General features: G+C 41.8%; 1 protein-coding gene across 1 annotated transcript in view; it reads right to left on the bottom strand.

The window, feature by feature from the left end:
- Window positions 1-23,307, bottom strand: part of CNTNAP5 (contactin associated protein family member 5) — a gene marked incomplete at both ends in the record, with an annotated part of 283,999 nt that overhangs the window by 140,832 nt on the left and 119,860 nt on the right. The window contains 4 exons of the mRNA XM_084265547.1: window positions 1,617-1,760; window positions 4,992-5,176; window positions 7,770-7,973; window positions 16,581-16,728. Coding sequence (XP_084121673.1) covers window positions 1,617-1,760; window positions 4,992-5,176; window positions 7,770-7,973; window positions 16,581-16,728 — 681 coding nt within the window. The remainder of the gene's footprint in view (window positions 1-1,616; window positions 1,761-4,991; window positions 5,177-7,769; window positions 7,974-16,580; window positions 16,729-23,307) is intronic.

Raw genomic sequence — 23,307 nt, 5'->3', positions numbered from 1 at the left:
AAAGCTGGAAGTACCTGATAGTTGCTGGAGGAAGATAAACAGGTGTGATGGAAAGGATGTTGGAAAACAACAGTCTTACAGGATCTGCTTCCTACAGAAGGATGTTCATCTAAGATTATGAGGCACTGTAAGTGTGGCATCCTTTCAATGCACTTTGCATACACAAATGTTACAGACACATGTTAAGATCACCATTTCGGTGAGGGAGATTGAAGGATGGGGGTGCAGCCCCTCTACCTTACTTTCCTATACCTTCCATCTAGCAATGCCTGATCAACTGTTGGGATAACAGTTTCACTGCTTGGGGCCCTGTTATACCCAGGCAATACCCTTCAGAGAAAAAGCACGTTACAAAGTTTTCTTTTCCCCTTTAGGAAGGCCTTCCTATTACCCAACTGGCAAACAACCAGCTGCTTAATGACCTTAGTAGAAGATCAGGATTCTGTCCTCCCCTCAGAAAGTAAGCTGAGGGGAAGAGCAATTTAACACAGTTCATAAGATTTGTGCCTTAGAGTCCTGAGTCAGAGCAGACAAACTTGAGGTTATTAAAGCAAAGCCTCTCAGTCCCAGGCTAGGGAAGCATCCTGGAGGTAGCCTTGACTCCCTGGAACATGATGTAGGACTTCACACCCATCACCTTTCCATTTTCTATTTCACTGTGTATTCAGCTTTGCCTTAGGCAGGGAAAGTGAGGAAAGGAAGGACTTCTTGTGGTTTTCTGACTTGCTTTTCTGTAGCTTCAGTCTGTTTATACACATTAATACAAGCTAGAAGATGCCATGAGAGCCAGAAGCAGTTTCACCTGCACGTTCCCCAAAGACACAGTATTAGCCAAAAGGAAGATATCAAAGCATGGTGCAGGAGAGAGGCACAAGCTAAATAAAGAGCTGAGTTAAGTACATTTTGTCAAGGCTGTATGGGAATGCGTTGTTCCCTCTTTTCTTCTCTTGAAAGAAAACATTCCTTATTTTGCTCATTCAGTAGTTAAACGGATCTGCAATTTTGGGCATTATGTGTGAAGTTATATTTATGTCTTATGTTAGCAGACTGGATAAACCATAGGTCCCTTTTCCTTTACCTCTACCATCCCATGTTACAAGACACTAGTACCAGGTCAGCGGTTCTCAGGGCTGCCAAAAGACTGAATTTAAGGGGCAGCACAAAGGAAAATATTTCTACTAATAAAGGAAACATTTTTTTCTTCTCTATAATACCAACTCAAATAGCAGAATAAAGTTTTGCTGCTACTGTACTCCACAACAGTGATGTGGAATAGTTCAGAAAACAGGATTTTAATCTGCATTAACAAGCAGGAGGGGGGGAAATCTTTATGACTTCTATCAAGCCATCAAAAGGATATTTTAATATTGGAATAGGAATTAAAAAGTTTTTCCAAACAAATTCTAATACACCTGGAAAGTCAGAGAAATGTATTAATTTCCACAAATGTCTTTCAATAAGTCTCACCACAGCAGTCAGCCCTGGCTGGTGTGAGCCTCAGCAATATCATTCTAACAAGCTAATTATACCCATAGATATCTAAATCTGAGCTCTGTTCATTACGTTCAGCCAACAGCACAGAAGTAAAGAAGGAAAGCAGACATATTATCTCTTACCACAGTATAGATCTGAGGTTTGCGCCTTTTTGCCAGGTCAATTATATTGACTCCGTTGTAATAAAGGTTCTCAATGCATCCATGGAAATTTTTCCTCTGGAAGGTTCCTGGCTTCCCTGGGACAGGAATCCCACCAAAACTGAGCTTTTGGAAAGAATAAGAACAGCATTTAGTTATTGCTCCAAAAGCAAGAGGGCAGAGCCACACTCCATGCAGCCAGCTGGGATATTACCTAAGGAGGAAATCACATTAACAGCATCATCTCAGAGCACGCAGCAGGGCCTGGCTGCCCATCAGTGGAATTACATGCCACGTAGCATCACAGCTGTTGGAGAACCACTGGCACCACAGACAGCCCTCTATTTTGGAGACAGCTTTACAGTGCTTTGACACACCACTTTGCCATCCTAGTTCCACCAGTTACCCCATACCCAGCAACACCCAACGTACAAGGTAATGTTCAAATGGTCTCCAGACCACAGCCCTCAGTGGCTTGGAGGCTGACATCCAGCAGCAGACCACAGCGGCCAGTAACCACGGATCCCTTCTTGCCCACAGAGCATTGGGTTCGCCTGTGAGCTGGAGTCACCCCTTAGCACCAAGCTCATATATAAGCAGTTCTGATTTCAGCCAGTGGAGGGTAGCATCATACACTCAAACTACCCCATTTGCACCTTGCAAGCCTTTTCCCTAAATTTCTCCGAGGTTTGTTTTTTGTATCAGCCATGAGCAGCATAATGGGGAAGCCAGGCAGGTTACACACTGAAACAAAATTCCTGCTGCACTGCTGTCTAAGTGCTGGAAGATGTTAGTATTGTGCAGATTACAGTTCATCACTTAACTGAAGGGCTGAAAACCAAAAAAAGAAAGAAAGAAAAAAAAAAAAGAAAGAAGGGAGAGAAAGGACAGGAAAGGAAGAAAGAGAAAGAACCAAAAAAACCCAAAACCATAACAAACACACACCAAAACCCACAACCCAAAAAGCTGCTGATAATCCTATTTTCATTTTCCAGATGACACAGCCCATTTCTACTTAGCTCCACCAGCCTTTTTGGCAAAATCTTACTGATGGTACCACTGGGTTTTTATTCATTTTTCCCACTGCAGCCAGCTGCATCATGAGTAACATAATGCAGGCAGGCATCCTGCAGCCAGTGTACCTCACAGTGCTTCCAGCAGGTCAGGTGCTGTGCTGCAATCCTGCTGCATCCACTGCAGCAAGGGCATGCACTGCTGTGCAGCAACGCTGACACACTGATGGATTCTGGGACCTGGTCAGCCTCATCGCTTTGTCACTACTCCCAGTGGCTCACCTCAGCTCATTATTACAAAAATTAAGGGAAATTTTGGGGTAGTTTTTCCTCCCATTCCACCTAACAAGCTGGGATACATAATGAAATTTCCCTGGATAACCTTGAAAGCACCTCTTGGAAAACAAGTCCTTAATGAACTTACATCTCAGCTGTATTAATTGATCGCTTCAGAGAAATAAAGAGTGAACAGACTGCTACTTTATATCACTTGCAGGTTCGTTATTGGCATAAGGGCTTATGTGATAGCAGAAATGTTTTTCCAGCAAGAATCATTAGTTCTTCTTTAAAACACCAGACTTTCCTTCTTTCATGTTCTATTCTCTATGTCTCCTGCTTAGGGACTCTGTATTGGGTTTCAGAACCAGAAGAAAAATCAATATCAATTATGTCACTCCTTTATTAAGAAAACAGTTTCTTTTGTGATTGGTAATAATTTTAATTACCAAACTAATGGTTTTATTACTCTCAGTAAGGCCTTTAATCCCCAAAGTGTGCAGAGATAAACTTTCAGTAGACTGTATGGCTGCAATGTTGACTGAAAGATCATCTCATTGCAAAAGGGAAGAAAACATGCCGGGTAAGAAACTACGCACCAAGGGACAGGACCAAATGCCACAGAGGTCAGTCATGATGCTGATATACACCAGCTGAAGATCTTTACCACACTCCCTGTTTTGGAACAACTGGAAAAACATTCTACTAACTACATTGGAGCTTGAGTTTTCCCTAATTGGTGTCAACATTGTAGCAGGAAGCAAGGTATTTCAGTACTTTGAAATTAGCAAAGCTGGCAACTCATTTGTTTGGCTTTTCATAGCTTTATCTTAAAAGCAGTTACAGCTTGGGTCCTTGCTAGTTGAGTCTGAAGCTCTTCTGGAATCTGACAGCCCAAAACAGTGGGGTCTTTCTCCTACTTCCCTACTAAACATGCTCACAATTTGGAACAGACGAATTTTGAACAGTCTCAGGTGACAGGTACCATTCTCTCCACCCTGCTTTGTGAAATGCAAAGATGGGAAGTTCTACTGGACCTTGAGAGGAGCAGAGAGCAGGCACCTGCCACTGCTGAGCAGTCTGGTTTTGTCCCTTGGGCGTGCTGGGAGTTGGTCCTTTCTGGAGAAATGAATCCCACGTACAGAGGGGATGCCTGTTGTCTCTTAAGCCACAAATCATGCCAATTCAACACACCCAGACAGGGGGATGGCTCTGACTGTGATAGCATGACCCTGTGCTAGCAAGACTCAGTTGACAAGTGTGTGGTGATAAAAATGAACATGAACAATTTGCACACACATGTGCACTGGTGGTGGAGCAGAGGAGGAACTGACCTGCACATAGATATGACTATACAATTTTTTTTTAAGATATTTTTTACCAACTACTAGTCATAAGCACTGAACTGATGGAGTGATATAAACTGCACTCTGCCACAGCTTGGCCTCATCACAGGGGAGCATACAGGTCTCTCATTTTAGGGGCAGACAGGATGTTTCCTGTGCTCAGTCCTTCCTTGGCTGAACTGCTTTGACCCCCTAGACCAGGATGCTAAGGATCACAGCCCCAGACATGAAGGGACCTGGGTCAGAGCCAGCTGTCTCAACAGCTGTGCTCAGGATCTTCTGTTCCTAGTAAGAAGACAATGACCTTTACCTGGTCATCTCCATGTGGAGAGCCTTAATGCAAGCAGGTGGTGGCTAGTTAGAGACACAACTCAGAGCTGGTATACCCATGGTCATCTCAATCAGATGCTGGGAAGGTGCACAATGATCCCAGTAAAATCATAATGGTGATGATGACACAGCAACTATAGGTAGGTGCAGATGCTCTTTGAACATTCAGTTAGAACCCAGGTCATACCTGGTCATATAATCCAACGCATATTTGCCCAGACCCTGGCCATTTTCTGAGACTGTATATGAAAAGAGTTCTCTGGGAAGAAGATATTAAATAATGATCTTTGCTGGAAAGAAGCAGCTATTCACAGGTGGTGGTTTTCCACCACATTCATTTTATACCAATTCGTCCTCCTCTCACAGGTTATAACCTAAAGGGCTTCACGTACCTCGTAATCAATATCCAAGTGATCTGAGTCCCCCTTTGTTCGGAAATGCTGGGTGTGCTTGTCTACCGTGAAGTTCACTTGCTTGTTGAAGCGCTCTATGAGAACTGAGTGCCAGTGCTGGTCATCCAGGAGGCTGCCCAGGGTGACAGACGCATGGCTGTTGCTGAAGTGCAGGTTGGAGTCTCCTGGAGAGTCAAAGACAGGTAGAAGGCACCAAAGTTACCTCCAGACCCTTTAAATGAAGCACAGGGACTTGAGGGGAGCACAGGGCAATGCTTCTAGATACAAACTGGAGTGGTGCCCACGAGAAACAGACCTTGATAAAGCTTGCCTTAGATTCTTTGGGCCTCTTACTCAATTATGTGCGTACACACACATCCAAACCTGCACTTCCCCTCCCCACCCCTCCCCCCTGAATTTGAGATAAACTAGGAGGTCTTCCCAATGCTGTACTTGCACACTGCTGCATGCAGGGCATCACCACTCTGCTATTGCCCTTGGTTCTGCTATGCATTCAAGGGAGGTCCCTGGTACTTTAAGAGCTCCCTTAAGGTAGCACCAAAATCTCCTGTCTATTCATGTTAACAGACCACTCCTGACGTTCCAGTTCCAACCATGTGCTTTTGATATTTTTACAAGAAAATTGCACCTGCCCATTTTCAGAGGAAAAAAAAAAAAAAAAGATACAAGTTAGTGAAGCAACACAAAAGCAAGTGTTTTCTTCAGCTCAAAAAGATTCTTAAACCTGGCCTAGATCTCCAGAAGTTTAGATCAAGAGTCATAAAAATATTTAGGCCCTAACCCTGGTGATTTCAAGCACTCTCTTGTTTTCCAGCTGGCTACAAGTCTGCACACTTCAGAGCCTCTCATTTGAAGGGAGTGTGTGTCCTTTTTTATATTCCAACAGAATGGAGAGAACACATGCTCCAAAACTGTCAGGCACGAGGCAAACAGGTTCAAGAGCAGACACCAAAACCCTTGCCCATGACATAGGAATGCACACAGAGGACTTCAAATGTCCAAAATCCGTATATTTGGGGCTACTGCTGAAAGAAAAATAAATAATCTTCTTTCAGACTATGTACTGATAACAGCATCTCCTCTGTAAGAATTAACGTATTTAACTATACTGCATTCTTATCCTACTGTGAAACATTTTTAAGAGGAGGGCAACAGAGTCAAAGAATCCCCCATTCGGAGGACTGGGATGTAGCTACTTGGTCCAGCTAACATCCAAATACCAAATCAGAAAAATGCTACATTATCATTTCTACTCTTTGATCAACTAAATAAATAAAAAGAAAGAAAGTAAACACAACCTGAAGGCTAAACAATTAATAAGCTTACATGAAAATGAAATCCAAGGGCTGTGGAAAATTGTTACTGACGTTTAAAACAAACACAATTAAGTACAAGGGGAAGAACACAGAAAGAATTATCTACAAACTCCATTTAAGTATTTCCAGTTTGCTTCCACTAGTTTCTGATTTCTTTTAATTTCCCAAGTCATGAACAAGGGACTGAGATACTGCACCACTGCCTGCTTTATCTGCTTTAGACAAACTTCTTAAAGGGGCGTGGAATTGTCAGCCTGAGATTCGCCCCTGCTAATACTATACATCACTAGACACTACATCTCACATTTTTATTAAAAATAGCCTTGGCAGTCTAAGCACCATGTACCTGAACTGAAACAGCTCAGATTATTCATCACAGCTATTAAGATTGAGAGTGGCGGTGAAAAAATTGGACCTTAATTCCCTCCTTGCCCACACCTTCATGGCTAAATAGGGGCAGAGGGAAAGATGCGGTGTTGTTTCAGCTTTCCATCTGGATGGGCCACTGTGGCTTTCAGACCAAGTTCAATACCCAAACAAGGCAAGTGAAGCTCCTGTGCTAACCAAAGCATAGCAATGCAGGCATGGAAACTTCTATCTAACTCAAACCCCTTAGCATGAGTCAGCAGGGACTGCTGAGGCCAGTACTGTGGGTCACCTGCAGATGAAGCTAATAAAGGTTTCGCATTAAGGCTGGGAGAGGGGACATGATCACACCTATTACAGTAGCTCCTGCCATTATCAACATGCTTTAGTGTATTCAACAGGAAAAAATAAGCATCCTTCTACAGAAAGAAACCAGCTTTCCATCTGCCCCTCTGACCTGATACGCTCACACTGTAATGACCTTCCAGATATTTAGAGGTTTCAACTGAAACCATCTCCAGAAGCAAAGCAATACCAGCATGCACAACTTTTTGGCCAGAATGTTTTCATTTAAATTCAATATTCTCAGATCAGTTGTGATCATGGAATGGAAAAAATAGACACAAAACCAAAAATAAACCTTTTGCACTCCAAGCCAATCTTCCTGGGAATGCTGTTTTTAAAAATAACAATAATTAAAATAAAAAAGGACAGGGAAGAAATAGAACACTTTTTTTTTTCAATCACTGCTTGAAAGCATCATCAACCAAAGGTCAGAACTTGAAAAGCAGCCATTGAGCAGCTCAGCAATGTTGGCAATAGTTAGAAGAGTTAGGTTCTCTGCTTGACTCAGCTATCATGCCCTGAGTGACATCAATCAAGTCTATTCTCTTTTGTTTCCCCTCCCAACTTCTCTGACCAGTATTTAAGCTGTGAGCTGAGACACACAGGACATTCTGTTGATCTCAGATGGAGTTTCTAGATACTGCCTAATATAAACAACTGATTTATAAAAGCAAGCCAAACCAATCCTTGTTGCAGTAACTCATGAATCAATAATCCTAATTACCCTTACCCAGGTTGATGTGCAAGGAGAGCTTCCCTTTCTGCAGTTCCAAGGTAATGTAGTCTCCACGCTGTCCTTCTCCGTGGAATAGGACTCCATCCCCCTGCATGCTTTTAAACTTCAAGGAAACCACATCTTTGAATGTGCTCATAAGCTTCTGATTGAACCTGTAGAGCAGTGAACTTCTGCCGTCGAAGTCTGCGATATCTGACTCTGGGGGAAATAAGATGGCAAAATTAAGAGAAGGGGCAATATCAGGAGAGGGATTGTATTTCCTCAGGGTCTTTTCAGATACCACTTGGAGCCAGGTATTCTCAGAAGCGTACATCCACAGGACATATGTGACATCTAGACAACCACATTCCACCCTTTTCCAATCTCCCTCTGCCTGGGGAAAGGGAACATCAGCATAAAAGCAGAACTTCTCTGCACTTGTCCTCCTCTATCTCATGCAAAACTGCCTTCTCATTCAACATTTTAGAGCAGAACAGGTGCCTTCCATCATTTTCAGGTTTCCAAAGCATCCCTTGCCACATTTGCTATTTGTCTCAAACACACAGAGGATGTTATTCATTACTTTGAACACTTCAGTTTTCACTCCACTTCTGGTAGCTTCACAAGCATCTGTGGAGACGTTTCTGCTTGTCAGCCATGCCTGCATCCACCTTTGCATTCAAATAAGCATCATCTTAGCCTCTAAGGGTTGGCTGCTTGTTTGTGATGGGCATTTATCAACCATGTTTCTGCATGCAAATTGACTAGGCTGGCAGGAATAGTCAAATATCAATTCAAAAAGCTTTTGAAGGGATTTCATGGGAACTGGGCACCTAAACTGATTATACACCTTTGAAAATCCTATTAGAAACATATTTTCCCCTTCAGCCAGCCTCTAAACCCAATCACTATGTTGGGAAAGAAGCTTTCAATTCTTCAATTGCAATTAATATTTCCTTTGGTAACAGCAGCTTCAGTATTCTTTTTGCTTTATAAAGTGGTATTTCAAGCAAAATGTTTGGGGGTTTAGGGTTTATTTTTCTAATTTTTTATATATATAACCAGAACATTTCAGGTAGCTTTAAATACTTTTAACTAATACTTTTAACTAAGACTTTGTATTCATACATGTAAACATATGTAAATTCAATTCCAATTTCTATCCAAACGCAATTTGGCACGAATTATGGATAAAACATTTACATATAAATAATAAATCTGTCAATCCTATTTGCTGTTAAGAAAAATATTAAAAACTAAAGAGTTCCAGATGATGAAGAATCTGAACAAGCATTTACTAAGCTACATCGTTACTAAAATACAAGCATAAAGACAAAGAATACCTTCAGAGTAACAAAGATGAAAGAGCAAACACTATCTTTGCAGACCACATGTTTTCATGATAATCCACAGCAATCAGTTTTCCATTTTCTTTTGAAAAATAACTGAAAGGTCGATATGCTGACATCCAGGTCAGCAACTGCATTGTGATTAAATTGGTGATTTAAGTCACCCAAGAGACTAGTTCTAGCCTTTTGAGCCTTAGCTTCATTCATTCCTCTTTAAAAACAGAAAACATAGGGGTTGGGATTTTTTTCCCCTCTTTTTTCTTTTTTTTTTTTTTATTTAACTGGACAAAGATTTCAAGAGGTTAGTAATTAAAATCTATTACTAGCTCTGAAAAGACCTGTTAATGATTTGTTACCATGGAAACTGTCATCGATAACTTCTGTGTGTCAGTGTGCCAGTTTGTACAGAAGTTTGACAGAACACTTGCAAACTTGCAGAGAGCTTAATTTTTACATTTGATGTGAAATTCTGTCACTCCAAAACTGATTCTATTCCAAATCAGAAGGTAACCAATCATTTCTTAAGAGAATAAAAATACAAAGGAATTCTACTCTGGGAAAAATTTGCTCCAGAATAAACCAAGAGCAACTTTTTATCTGTGATGTCAGAATTATATTGTGCTATTCAGCATCATATGTAGAACAGTTGCTGGTTTGGGGAGTATGAATACAAATGTATTCTCAACATCTGCTTTCAGTGTTTTGGGTTTTTTTTAACTTTTGAATCAGGTGCTCAGAAACAGTTCCTTCAGAATGGCTGATTTCTATTGACACCTTGACTGCCAGTTTCTATAAAGGGAATTAAATTTATAGTTTAGTTCTTATGAATTTCCCCTAGCTACATTAAACACTTCAATTTTTTTTTAAAGTAAATTGCAAGTGCATCATGAAAATAATTTCATTTTAACACAGGCAGGATTTAGGAAATAACCTATAAAGAAGTTAGTCTTTGATTTCCAGTAGATTTTGCAGATAAGTTGATTTCCCTCCTAGCTCTCAAAACCAAAGATAACTGTAAGAGAGTGCTGATTCAACACTGTCATAGTAGTGAGCCTTTTTTCTTCTTCTTCTTAAGATCCAAGCCTTCAACCAGTCTGAATTCACAGTTCATTCCTTGTTCTTAACTCTCCACTAAGCCACAGTTTAAGACAGAATTTCTTGAAGAACTCTAGCATGGGCATTTGCAGAGTACAACACAGACAGACCATTTCTGAAAAGTTCTGCTTCACTAATTACAGGCTGTGAATACACTGGCCAATAAATAGCCTTGAACAAAATGGGAATATGTCAAATAAATGCTAACACTGGCAGCCAAAAGTCATTAGTGGCACTTTGCATGACAATTAATCATTGGATTCCTGTTAAAAATGGAAAGATACAGCACAATTCTAATACAGCCACTCCAGAAAACCTGTTTGTTTAGTGTTTATTTGGTCCATGTATGTCCATAATCCACTTGCAGCAAGGGAACAAGGATCGGAAATGTTCTAAGTCTCAGAAAACCTGTTAGAACAAGAAACTGAAGCCCAACATGTCTTCATTCTGCACACTGCCTGCTGGTTCACTTACGCTCCCTGAAGACAGACTTTACTCGCTCTGGATACCTGTCTCCACTGCCCTCCTCTGCAAGGCTACAAAATTCATCAAAAGTGAGATCAGGCAAAAGATGCTTCCTTCATGTTATTCACCACTGACTAGCAATTTGAACAGATGCCTCTGCTGTAAATACATACAGAACCACAGAATCTTTTTGGTTGGAAAAGAGACCTTTAATATCATCAAGTCCGACTGTTAAACTAACATTGCTAAGTCCCCCACCCAACCATGACACCCTAAGCATCACATCTACACCTTTTTCAAGTACGTTCAGGCATGGTGAATCAAGCACTTTCCTGAGCAGCCTGTTCTAATGCTTAACATTTTTTTTCCTAGTACCCAGTCTAAACTTTCCCTCACACAACTTGAATCCATTCCCTCTTGCCCTATCACTTGTCACTTGGGAGAAGAGACCAATCCCCACCTGATTATAACCTCCTTTCAAGTAATTGTAGAGAGTGATAAAGTCTCTCCCTCAGCCTCCTTTTCCCCAGGCTAAACAACCCAAGTTCCCTCAGCTGCTTCTCATAAAACTTGTGCTCTAGACCCTTCACCAGCTTCGTTGTCTGTCTTTGGACACACTCCAGCACCTCCATGTCTGTCTTGTAGTAAGGGGCCCAAAACTGAACAAAGTACTCAAGATGTGGCCTCACCAGTGCTGAGTACAGGAGGCAGGAGCACACGTGTAATCCTGCTCAATAGTGAAGAAGTTCCCATAAAATACAAATCATTCATTAAGCTTTTCTGAAATTCAGTAGAGGTTCTGGCCCATGGGGTGCTGGTTACATCATTCCATTTGAATATTTTTCCCAATACAGATCCAAACCCAGTTAGTTGAAGGTGGCTTACTGGATTAATTCAGCATCTTTTATTGTTTTTTTTTTTTTTTTAAAAAGGGAGCATGTGACCACAGAGCTCAACCTGTGAGACCAGCTATGCTGAGAGGAGCCGGTCTGGGAGCAATTGAGAGCAGAGTTTACATGTGCAGCAGTCAGATCCTGGCCGCAGAGAGTATATACATTCATACTTACAAAGACAGTCCTCCTAGTGATTTTGGAAAAAAGTAAAACTTACTTGGCAATGTTATTCCAAAAATATCCTCTAGGAACAGTTGCAATTTCAGACAGGAACTTTTTCTCTTGCACTTGCATCAATGATCTGAAGCTTTAACTCTGCAGGAGGGAGGAGGACTGTTCCTGATCTGAACAGATGTCTCTCCTGGCCAGTCATGCTTTACTGGCTTGTGTGAAACTAAAGTAATGTGACTTCCCTATCCATTACCAGACACAAAATTCAAGGGGTGAACATGGATGAACAGCTCAGAGGTTCTGTTATGCAGCTTTATCCCTATCACAAATCTGTGCTAGTCTCTTGGTAAGAAATTGTTTGGCTATTTATCTTACACAATTGGTTACAAACACTCCTGACCAATGGCCATCAGACATTAACTGGTTCTCATCAATGTGTTCTTTTCTAGTGTGTTCTTTTCTGTCTCATAGGAAAACAAAGGAGAGGATAGAGGAAGGTGGGGAAAAAAAGATCCAAAAAAATCCAGTAAAAATATCATTTAATCAAAAAGCACAATATCATATCATATTCCCTGAAGCAATGACAGCAGAAGATGAGAAATCAGAGTCCTGAACTGCAAATGAAGAACTCTGCTCCCAAAAGCAGAAGATACTGTCTTACGCTCCGTCATTGTTTCTCCTGTGGTTTCCCAGCCTGTTAACTGCACACACACCTGATTCTGCTGATGCATTTTGGACTGTTAACCAGTTAGAGAATATGATCAGCATCTTCAATGCAGCTATAAATCTTACCCTATAAAAGCAATCATGTCAGCAGATTTTTTTTCCTGTGCTAAGCTAACAAGACTTTTCCCCAGTATAAAGATATACTCGATTCCCCCCCTCACTGCCCCCAGAATCAAAAGCAATTGGTTTGCCATTTATCTGAACACATCCTCTGTTGCAGCTCTGGTTATCTGTTACAATCACACTGCTTCTGAAGCCACTGTTGCAAAGGGACAGTGAGAGCTTACACATACCTCTGCATGGAAATTTCCATTTAACTCATCATAAATCCTTTTCTGAACAGGAAACATCAATGTATGCTTTCAGATCAAGACCATCTTATTTCAGTACCTATTTTGAGGATGTGAGATAGAATCTTCAAAGGAATTTCAAATAAATGCAATTACTTTTCATTTAAATACATACTTTCTGTGTAAGAAAGAAAACAACAATTAGCATATGTCATCTGTGAATTCCAGATGATTTGACAGCCTTGGAGTGCCTTGCTGCACGGGAATTTCAATCTACATAGGATAGGGTCAAGCACACTCATGTGCCTGAAACAGCTTTACTGTCCAAAGTGTGGTTTTATGTTCCAAAGAAACAATGTCGGCTGGCTGCCAGTTGTGTGTGTACGTGGTGGTGGGTGGGTGGAACTCTCTGGTTTGACAGAGAAGTTTTTGGGATAAATTCACAGTAGTACGTTCCTTCTGGCAGGGGCAATAGACAGCAGTGAGTGCCACAGCAGCACGGTGCAATCGCATATTAAATTAGCCACTTTGGCATCCGCTGCACATAGCAATTAATCTCTAATATGATTCTTCAGTATTTTTTGTTACTGTGTTCTGGCAGAGTGGCTGTTGACCTACAAGACCTGATGCCTTCCACACGCCCCCTATTAAACAGTCATCATTGAAAGCTGCATTTGCCAAAAACTGGCACAAGGTTGTGTCCCTGGGATCTCTTCAGCAGAATATGTGGCACCAGACAGTCATACTCCAAAAATGAGAAATCAGAGCCTTGCGCTGGCACAGGAGTGTCACATTCACCCAACTTTGCCATCACAAAAATGCTTAAGCAGCAACGAAGCCAGAAACCTCTCCTACAGCTGTCATCTTCTGCTCAAATACGCAAGGTTAAAAAGGAGCTGATGTGAGCAGAGACCATCCAAGGAACCGCAGGCTATTTTCTACGCCCCGGTGTACCACAGCGAGGTGCTCAGCTGCATGTTTGGCAGTAGTCCCAGGGTTTTACACAGATGTGCAGCAGCACATGAAATTCAGCTGGCCTAAGCTGCCAGTGTCCCCAGACTTTTGTTTCAGCCAACAAATGAATGCTGCCACTGAAAGAAAAAGGACCTCCAGCTTGCCTGTGAAAGAAAACTTCATTTCTGCAGTTTCCTGCTCTGGATATTGATATAAAGCAACTCTGTTTTCAGATCAGGCACTGAGATTCTGAGGCAGCATTTGCATGAAAGGTGCCACAGTGCAGTATCATCTGAATTCCAACCTGCTTCTACATAGGCTAGGAGGTAGAAATGACCCCACAGTCACACATGTATGTTTGTGCAGGATTTGGTTCTTATGTGTTCCCTGTGCACATCCTTTAATCTTACACTTCAGCACTGAATCCAAACCTAAATTGCCAGTGGAAATCCTTTCTTCAACTTCAGTGGACTTAAGATCAAATAGTCTCAGTTTGTTTATCTATAGAAGCCTTTATGTCATTTCAACAGCTTAAAGAGGATTGGGCATAACTGGGAATTACTTTCTTAGAGAAAATTTTATATCAGCTGAAGCCTTTGGTGCCTGTAATGCTGTTCCTACTCCCAGCCTCACATTCCTTCTTTCATATGCACACAGACATTCACATGAACAGTCACTTCAGAAATGGTGCACATTTGGGGCACTGCTCTTCTAGCTTCATTTCCTTCCTGGCTTGTCCAACAGTCTGTCTTTAGTGATTTTTCTTTTGTAATTTTTAAAAAAAAATTCAAACTATTAATACATTTCTTGTGCTAGAATTGGACATAGTGGATGAGTCTGTATGCTGTCAAATGTTACAAAATGCAGTTATGTAGGTGTATAGCAGCTCAGAATCTGCTGCAGATACTCTGTCAGTATAACAGTAAAGATGACATTTTATAAATGATCAAACATCTTTTGTACAGTGCTGGAATGCTTGGGTTAGGAGTAGCCAAGACTATGAAACTATATAAGAAAAACTTGTAGACAGGTATTGCTTGGCAGATGCAATTTGCCAGACAGAAATGTGAATGGCACATTTATATAAACGGAATGAATATTTCAACACTGTATATAACTTTTATGAATCCCTTTATTTCTTTTCTGGCACGCTTCAATCTGGCACCTTAATATTCTGCACAACCAATTTTATTTCCTGTAACTGCAGGGTACAGGACAAAGATGAAGACTTCGATGATATCACCGCAAGGAAACTCAGCCTGCAAGTGACTGAAGTCGTCTTCACTTCAAAGATGATACAAACACAACCTGACATGAAAGAAGTGCCCATGCAGTATTTCACACAGAGTAGCACCAAATCACATTCCGCTACAAGTTTCAACTTTCAGTTCAAATTTTACTCCTTGTACTTGTGTGTGGACTACACTCTTCAGTGCAGAGGTTTGGTCATCGTTAGCAGAAGAAAGATCTTTGAAAGCAGATGAGATAGCTGCTTTGGAATGATGTCACCAAGAGCAGATGGTTGTGATTTACAGGTTTCAGTTTCCCTGCCCACTGGTAGGGATGAAAAAGGTCTCTTGAAGTACTGCCTATCCAGCTAGACCAGCACTGTACTTCAATGAATGACAGTTCACAGTGCCTGAGCACCAAAGTAGGTGAAGAAAGAACATTTTAAAATTGCTGAATGGATCTTTTGGATCTAAACACAGGTATACAATGACCATAACAAGGATCTTCCTGTGAAACCACGTGAATCAATCCTAAATCCTGAGTGCGATGATGAGGCCAATGTAAACCCTGGAGCTGAGTCTCTGTTGAATGGGATCACGTTAAGGTTTAAGACACTTTGCCCTTTGGTTCTACTTAGATGAATTTAAGACATCTCCTACCCACATGGGAGGCTTTCCATCTTTTTCCCTTTTTGTGCACCCAGCAGGAGCAGATTAGGATCTGATCTAAACGGGGAGATGTACAGTAGTGTCACAGGACAGTGACTTGTGCCACACCACACTGAATTAACTTGCCAAATGCTGTTAAAAAACCCTGCACTATCCCCAGCAAAATCTCACCTGTCTCCAAGTCACATTTGACCATTTCAGAAATAAACCCACAGCCACCAGAGAAACAAATACTGGACTTCTGTCTATTCACTTGTGGACTTGTCTTTGTTTTGTGCATGGGAGCAACACTGGCCCTTTTTCTTTACATTAGCACTCTTCTGTGCTGATAGGTCATATATCTGCAATGGTACACCATGATAACTATGTAACCAAAACACCCTACGGCAGCAAAAGTTTAGAGATTGCTCCAAAGCCCACATGGCAAAAGACTGCAGACCGTGTCTTAGAGGACCATTACCACATGTTATAAAGAAGAGTGCAAAAGAAAACACCCGTGCAAAACCAATTAAAGCAGCAGATGAGCTCTCTGCTCTCTGGAACTGTAAAGAGGGTGATAACCCTCAAATAGAAAAACTAGCTAAACAATCCACAGCATTTTTCTCAACAACTAGTTAAGTTGCTTTAAAACCATAAATGAACTATTTAAGAAAATAAATGTTATTTTTCCTAAATAAAGCCCTACAAAAGTTTCCAAGTAGCACTGTGCCCTCCAGTGGGGTGGGAGGTTTTACAATATATGATTGTCTTGTACTTGCATGAACTAGCAAATCACTCTGTGGTGGGCTCAGGTCCCAGAAAGCTTCACCAGCTGAACTAGATGGGCCAACATATCCCCACACAGAAAGGCAAGGGCAACTACTGAAAAAACAATGATGGCTATGTAATTCACATTACATTTTAATCCATAAAACTCACCCCACATCACTGACAGCATCAACAAAAAACTCTTGGAGAAAGTGTGGGATACAATGTAGCCACTTACTATAGGAGCAGCCGAAGACCTCAACTCTCAGTCCTATCCGCCCACCGACATTCCACTTCAGAGGGATGAAGCGCAAGAATCGGGCTTTCATGGAGTGCAGAAACTTGTGGTGAACCACACTGTCAGCATTGCTGTTCCCTGTGAAAACCTGGAAGGAAGGACAGAAAGCCTAGGTGAGACATTTAGCACCAGGAGGTACACGCAGTACTCTGAATTAAGGGTGTAAACTGCTGCACCTATTCCCAATTCTCAGCCTCATAAATTACTCAAAATTATTTAAGCATTGTCAGTAATTCTTCTAAGTACTCAGTCTCTTATGGCAGGAAAGGAGGGACTCGGCAGCACACAGAGCTCCGTAGCAGACTGGCAAGACACATACAGGGTGTTACAGAAGTAGGCTGTGGATGGGGCTGTTACAGAAGATGCTGCATAATTTCTCCAAACAATACTCCTAACATGCCCACAGTCCCTTCAGCACAGGAAAGGACAGGGACCACTTTATCTTTTGGTTCAGGGTAGTCAAAAAAGATGCCCACAAGACACTGAGGTTGGCCAGTGCTTGGCAACATGAGCAGGAAAATGAACACCTAGATATACCACAGAAAACTCTAGCAAGACACAGGAAGAAATGAAAGCCTGCATCACTACAGCATTTCGCCTGTGTTTGCACCCAAGAGAGCTCAAGCTTGCAAACAATAATAATTTAACTTTTTTTCTTGCCTATTTGATTAATTGCCTGCAACTGCAAGCCAAAATTAATGGCCCTATTCAGAATTATCACTCAACAAGAGGAAGTTCTCTCATGGATGACAAATGACTGCAGGATTTCAAAGACGAACCTTAAGACAAGCATCCAAGCTCTGATCCTGCCTGAAGCTTTTTTAATTCCATCTTTACACCCTTCTCTGTAATATGGGCTAGGCATATTGCAGACTCCCTGCTACCTTCAGAACATTTGAGTAACTCAGCTAAGATTTAGATTTGAAGCTAGCAATTTTGTAAAAGGTGAAAAATGAAAACAGAAGTCACAGAAAATAATCTCACAGGAAGGTTTCATTTGCAAGTGGTTCTTTGCTTTGCAAGTATAAATATTCATCACAAAAAGTTGTATCAGTTTTAAACGCTTCTGCAATTCAAAAGCTGGCACCATTCACCTGTGCAATACAACTGCAAACACAAACTGGAATAACCCCAGTAAAGCAGACCTACAATTCATTCCTGATGACTGATGGATGAGCTAACAAGATTAGGGGGTTCATCTCTGAAAAAAGGGCTAATTAGCACTCTTCTTAGGGACTGTGGTGGACAAGTAGTGATGGGTTTAAAACTAACAGGGTGGATTTAAATCAGACATTAGGAAAATACTCCTCACCATGAGGGTGAAGGAAACAGGACTGTATATAATAGAAGAATAGAAATTTTAGGAAGAAATTTCTTCACTCGGGGTGGTGAGACAACGGAACAGGTTGCTCAGAGAAGCTGTGAATGACCCATCCCTGCAAGTGTTCAAGGCCAGGTCAGATGGGTCTTTGAGCAACCTGGACTAATGAAGAGTATCCCTGTCTGTGGCATGAGGTGGGAACTAGGTGATATTTAAGGTCCCTTCCAACCCAAACTGTTCTGTGTTTCTTGTTGATCTTAATTCAAGGTTAACCACATACAGTAGTTCAGCAGCCTTACACAAGCAACGGTTTGAGAGATGCAACAAGTAGCTCTTGAAGATATCCTGGGCATCTGCTCACGGCTTTCCAGATAGAAGCCAAATTCAAATTCCAGCAAAGACTATTTCAGAAGGTTTTTTCCTTATGTTTCAAATGAAAATCTTTTTGTTCTTAGTAGTGAAACTGTCAACAGCGAGTAAGAGTTGCGGCAGCACTCACATTTATATTAAGACACTTGTGGATATATAACATAGACAAAGAGGAGTGTTGTTTTCTGTTTGTTTGCTTAGAAAGCTCAACTTCTTGGAATTCTGTGATTATTTAAAAATCACACCTTTCAAAAGATTTAAAAAAAAGAGAAGGAGGGAATAAGAAAAAGAACAGAGGGAGAGCAAGACGTTCCAGTCCTCCCAGTTGCGAAGAAAAGCTCAAAAAGCAGCAACTTGAACGCAAGCAAAAGGCGAAAATTAAGAGACAAAAGAAAAAGTACATCTTAATATAGCAATACTGTGAAACAAGGGGCCACATTGTGGGTTTTTTGCATAATCCTCTCATACACAAGGCTGTCAATAGTGCACATTGCATCACATGCTCGCAAGGTAATAATTTTTGGTTTATATATAAAAGAAAACCTTTGGGGAGAAAGACCTAGTTGAAAAGCACAGCACCTCTAGAAATCTCCCCTTGCAATTACAAAGTAATGGGAACTAAGCGATTTGCAAATATCCCTGTGTGCTAAACAGCCCACACGTTCCTGCTCGGAAAGCGGGTAGGAGCACAGCCCATGCCAGCACACAGCAGCACACTCCGATCAGTGGGCCAGTGTGGCTGCTGGGAAGCAACAGAGGCAGTTCACAACTACCTGCATCCGTTGAAAAGTGCAGTCTTAACACCTCTCTTGCAGAGCAAACCTGCAAAGGTTTGGCTTTTTTTACAACACTTGTGCAAACCGCACAGCGAAGCACAGCATACGGGGGTGTCACTGCTGCTCGCACACACAGAGGCAGCTGGTGTGTGCAGCACACTTCAGGGACTGCCTGTGCAGTCAAAGGGGCTTTATGGTTTTGAAAGGTGAGAGACAGCTCTACCCGCGACTGTCTGCAAGCAGACTCGGGTGCCCACCTGCAGGTATCTGTGCTAGATAGTTTCCTCCACAACACCCTCAAGGAACAGCCAGAATTACCCACATACAGGCTCGAAATCAGTTGACTCCAAACATGATGTGCAACTATGTAAAAATGTCCTTCCCACATTGAAACTATCACGGGTAAAAATAAACCCTTCAAAAGTCCAATAAATCCCTTATAGCACTGTTTCTCAAGCTTCTCTAATAACCAAAGAACCAATGAAACTTTTTTTTTTTGAAAAAAAATCCTCAGGCAACGCTGTACCCATCGATCTGCGCCTACGAGATGGTTTTGCATGCAGCCGGCACATCACTGCTTGCTGGTAACTGTGGGGCGTCACTGTGTATGCCTTGAGGATCGCTTTGATTTTCACTTCCAACTCCCACAGCTATACAGATCACCTTGTGATGTTTTATGGACCACCTGTGGGCTGTAGACCATTGATCGAATAGCACCAATTGCCACAGATGGTCACTTGAAAACTTAGATCCACAGCTGACACAGAAATAATCCATCCATTAAATAAGAGGAAACAAGGATGCAGTACCAGATTTCGTAGCCCTGGAGGTTCAAATATTGATTAGCAGTACACTTATCAGTGAGAATGGCAAAAACACTTCCTCTTGGGAAACGGCATCTATTACAACTTGTTGTTGATAGGGATTAATTCACAGGAGCAAAACGACAAACTAGTGAAGAAAACAAAGCCCCCACATGCCATTTCCCATGCAACACAGCTGCTCTGGGAGGGAGTGTAACACCGAAATCTGTGGTTTCTTACAAGCCCTGTAAACACAATGGACTGATGATTTACCTGGGAAATTCTCCTTCTGGCTTTTATGGGGCTTATAAATCAAAAAGCTCCATTAGCACCAAATATTGCCACCAGCTTCTTGAAGGCAAAAGTTTTTCCTCACACTAGCGGCTGCAAGGTTAACAGCTTGCCATGGGCAGGGCTGCCTCTCAGACCAAGCTCGTTTCATGATGCCTGGCTGCACAGTGCCCCGCTGTGACACAGACCACAGCACTACAGTAATATTTTATGAAGCTTTTTTTATGAGCCAGCAAAGGCAGGTCCCACTGGCACAAAGAGGTGAGGTAAGAACAGCTGTAGTGGTTCAAGCAGAGTCCGACCAGCCCAGGGCTGTCCCCTCAGCAGCAGCTGTCAGCACGTAGGGAAGAGGAAGAATGAGACAAGGATACACAACGCTTTTCCCAGTGCTCAACCCACCTAGTTCATGGGCTATACTGAAGTGGAACAAAATAGAATTCTGGTTTAGATGAATAAGAAAACTTTCAAAAGAAATTTAAATCTCAAAACCACCACTGATACCTGGAATTTGTATGTATGACTTCCTCAGGAAGAACAACAGTTCAGATGAACGGGTTGTTTATACAACTCTCCTAAGCAGAGGGATCCCATAAAACTATTCAAGGGCAGATCATACCAGTGAGATCTGATGCACTAAACTTTAGATTGCTCTTTGGCCAAACTCTTAGACTGGTTTCCACCTTTAGACAGACTAAGAAAAGGAAATTGGGTGCAAGAAAAACACCTGCTCATGAAAGCCTAAAAAGACACAGGACTTTATCTCAGTCCCTCCTGAATGCACACTCCGCACAGCAAATGGCAGCTTATTTACAGAGCTGCAGAAGAGGGTTCCCATAATGACTCTGCTGAATATATTTTGCTGACCCACTTTGTTAGGCAGGTAATGGGATGGGTTCACAATGAGTATGCAAGCAGCAACATAGGCACAATCAGCCCTGAACGGTGAGCAGGCAGACCTGAGGTTAACTACCTTCTAGGGGAGATATTTTAAGATGTATTGAATACTCTCATTTCTGCCAAAGTCACTCTGATGAACTGAACTGAGGGGGGAAAGAAATCAGATTATGAATGTGCAAAGGGCACATAACACAGATGTTAGCAATTTACAACATTTCAACCTTCACTGGGAGAAATACAAGCACAGAAAAGAGCACTCCACCTTCAAATCTCACCCATGACATCACAGTGTGCTGCCTCCAGTGCCTAAAGAAATAAGGACAGGAGCACACTTAATTCAAGCTATCCAGCAGCTTAGTGAAGGAACCAAAGCGAGATAAAAAGCAGCTAAGCCTGTCACAAATCCCAAAACTGCAATACTTAGAGGAAAACAATGTCATTCTCCCTTCTAGACTTCTGAGAAAGATCAGGAGCAAGAAGTTAGCACTGTGGTACAAAACATGCTTCCTGGCGTATGCCTCCCAGGACCTCCTCAAATATCTGAGTGTACATGCACCTTACAGAAAAAAAATATATGAATTTCCATCTAGGAAACAACATGAAAATCCGAAGCAGGAAGGAGGAATCATTGCCTGGCTTTTCACATTTTCTAGGTTGAAATAAACTCTTGACTCCAGGATTGTTTTTGTCTTTTCCAGAGACATTGGGGTTTTAGTTCTGCTCAAATTTCCATTACTTGAGCTGCAGTTCAGTGGGGCTACTGAATGTGGGTATTAGATCCAGTTTTTGGGGAAACCAGTGACTGAAACCAAATTACAGTAAGGGCCCTTCATGTCTGCCTGTATGGGTGGAAAGAGACTGAACGCTACTGTGACGAGGACACAATACAGGCACAAATGCACCATATGGAAACCCAGCAGCCTCTGATTTTAATGGGATGCTACAGGGTTTTTTCACATAACAATTATACCGCATCAGTGCCTGCTAGCAACACCTTGGGCCTGGACAGGTTTGTGGTGACTTTATAACAATGCAAATTAAAAAATCCATTTAGTTTCTGATGCGAAATGAAAGCAACTGTCAGTTCAGGCCATTCCAGAAACTCCCCCTTCACCTCAAGCCAGCCCTAAAACTTAAGAGATTGCACACAGATTAAAAAAAAAAAAAAAGATAACAATGAAAAAAATGGGGGTGGGAAACCCCTGCAAAGCCTAAATGTTCTTTTTATTTTCACTTTTCCTTTGTATGTGCATGTCAACAGTGAAAAACATTGCTTTGCTTATGTAATGGGGAAAGTCCTGGCCAACAACACATCAAGACAGAACCATTAATATCTTGTCACAAAGAAATGCAGTGAAATGGCTTTGCTGTCATCTCAATCACCCCATGTCCAGACTGGGAGCTGCTAAAAGCTCCACCTCATTTGGAGACTCTGTCAAGAGCAGCTCTGCAGCACAGAGGTTCGTGGCAGGATCTGGCCCCTGGGAGTTTGCCTCTTCCAGCACAAAGCCTTAAAAATCCTTTTGCTATTAGAGGGGTCAGACCATGTAGAGATGAAAGGATGACAAGGAGGGCTTCTCAGCTCCTTAAAGAGCTGTGGTTTAGATCTTTGTTTTCACCTGCCACAGAGCGACATTTGGCACATGGACAGCAAACCTATACACTGTGTTTTGTCATGTCACTTTCTCAAAAGAGAACTTAAATTTTCTCTCAATTTTACTTCATGAACAAGAAACTTGCCTGCTTTAGACAGGCAATGGGAGCCTTTTCCACAGATTTCAGCAGGTTTCAGCCTGTGCCCAAGAGGAAATGGCTGCCAGCCTAGTCCAGGTACCAGAAGATGGGATATGTCCTTGTAGCAAATCACTTGCCTCCAAGCACCTCCTCCTACTTCATGCCTGGGTTTCCTGTTAATTTGTGATTATCTTCATGCCTAAAGATAACTATTCATCTCTGGTTAACAACCTTCTGAGTTGCCTGTTTTCAGGCTCATGTTTTCTCTTCCAGGTTGAATACTATGACTCTAGCTAGTCTAAAGCTTATCACACCTTCAGAAAGAGAAGCTTCTATTCTGCTTCTGTTTCTTTTCTTTTCCAGCTGCAGCTATAATATTCCTCTTTGAAACACCCATCCTTGACAAAACCTCAAAAACAATATCCCCTGGCTCAGTGTCAAAACTGCTATTAGGGAGGAGCAGGGGGAAAAAAATA

This window comes from Gallinula chloropus, assembly GCF_964237585.1.
Source record: "Gallinula chloropus genome assembly, chromosome: 5".
NCBI classification, from domain to species: Eukaryota; Metazoa; Chordata; class Aves; order Gruiformes; family Rallidae; genus Gallinula; species Gallinula chloropus.
Note: the sequence above shows the minus strand (reverse complement) of the source record. Positions and strands in the feature narration are given on the sequence as shown.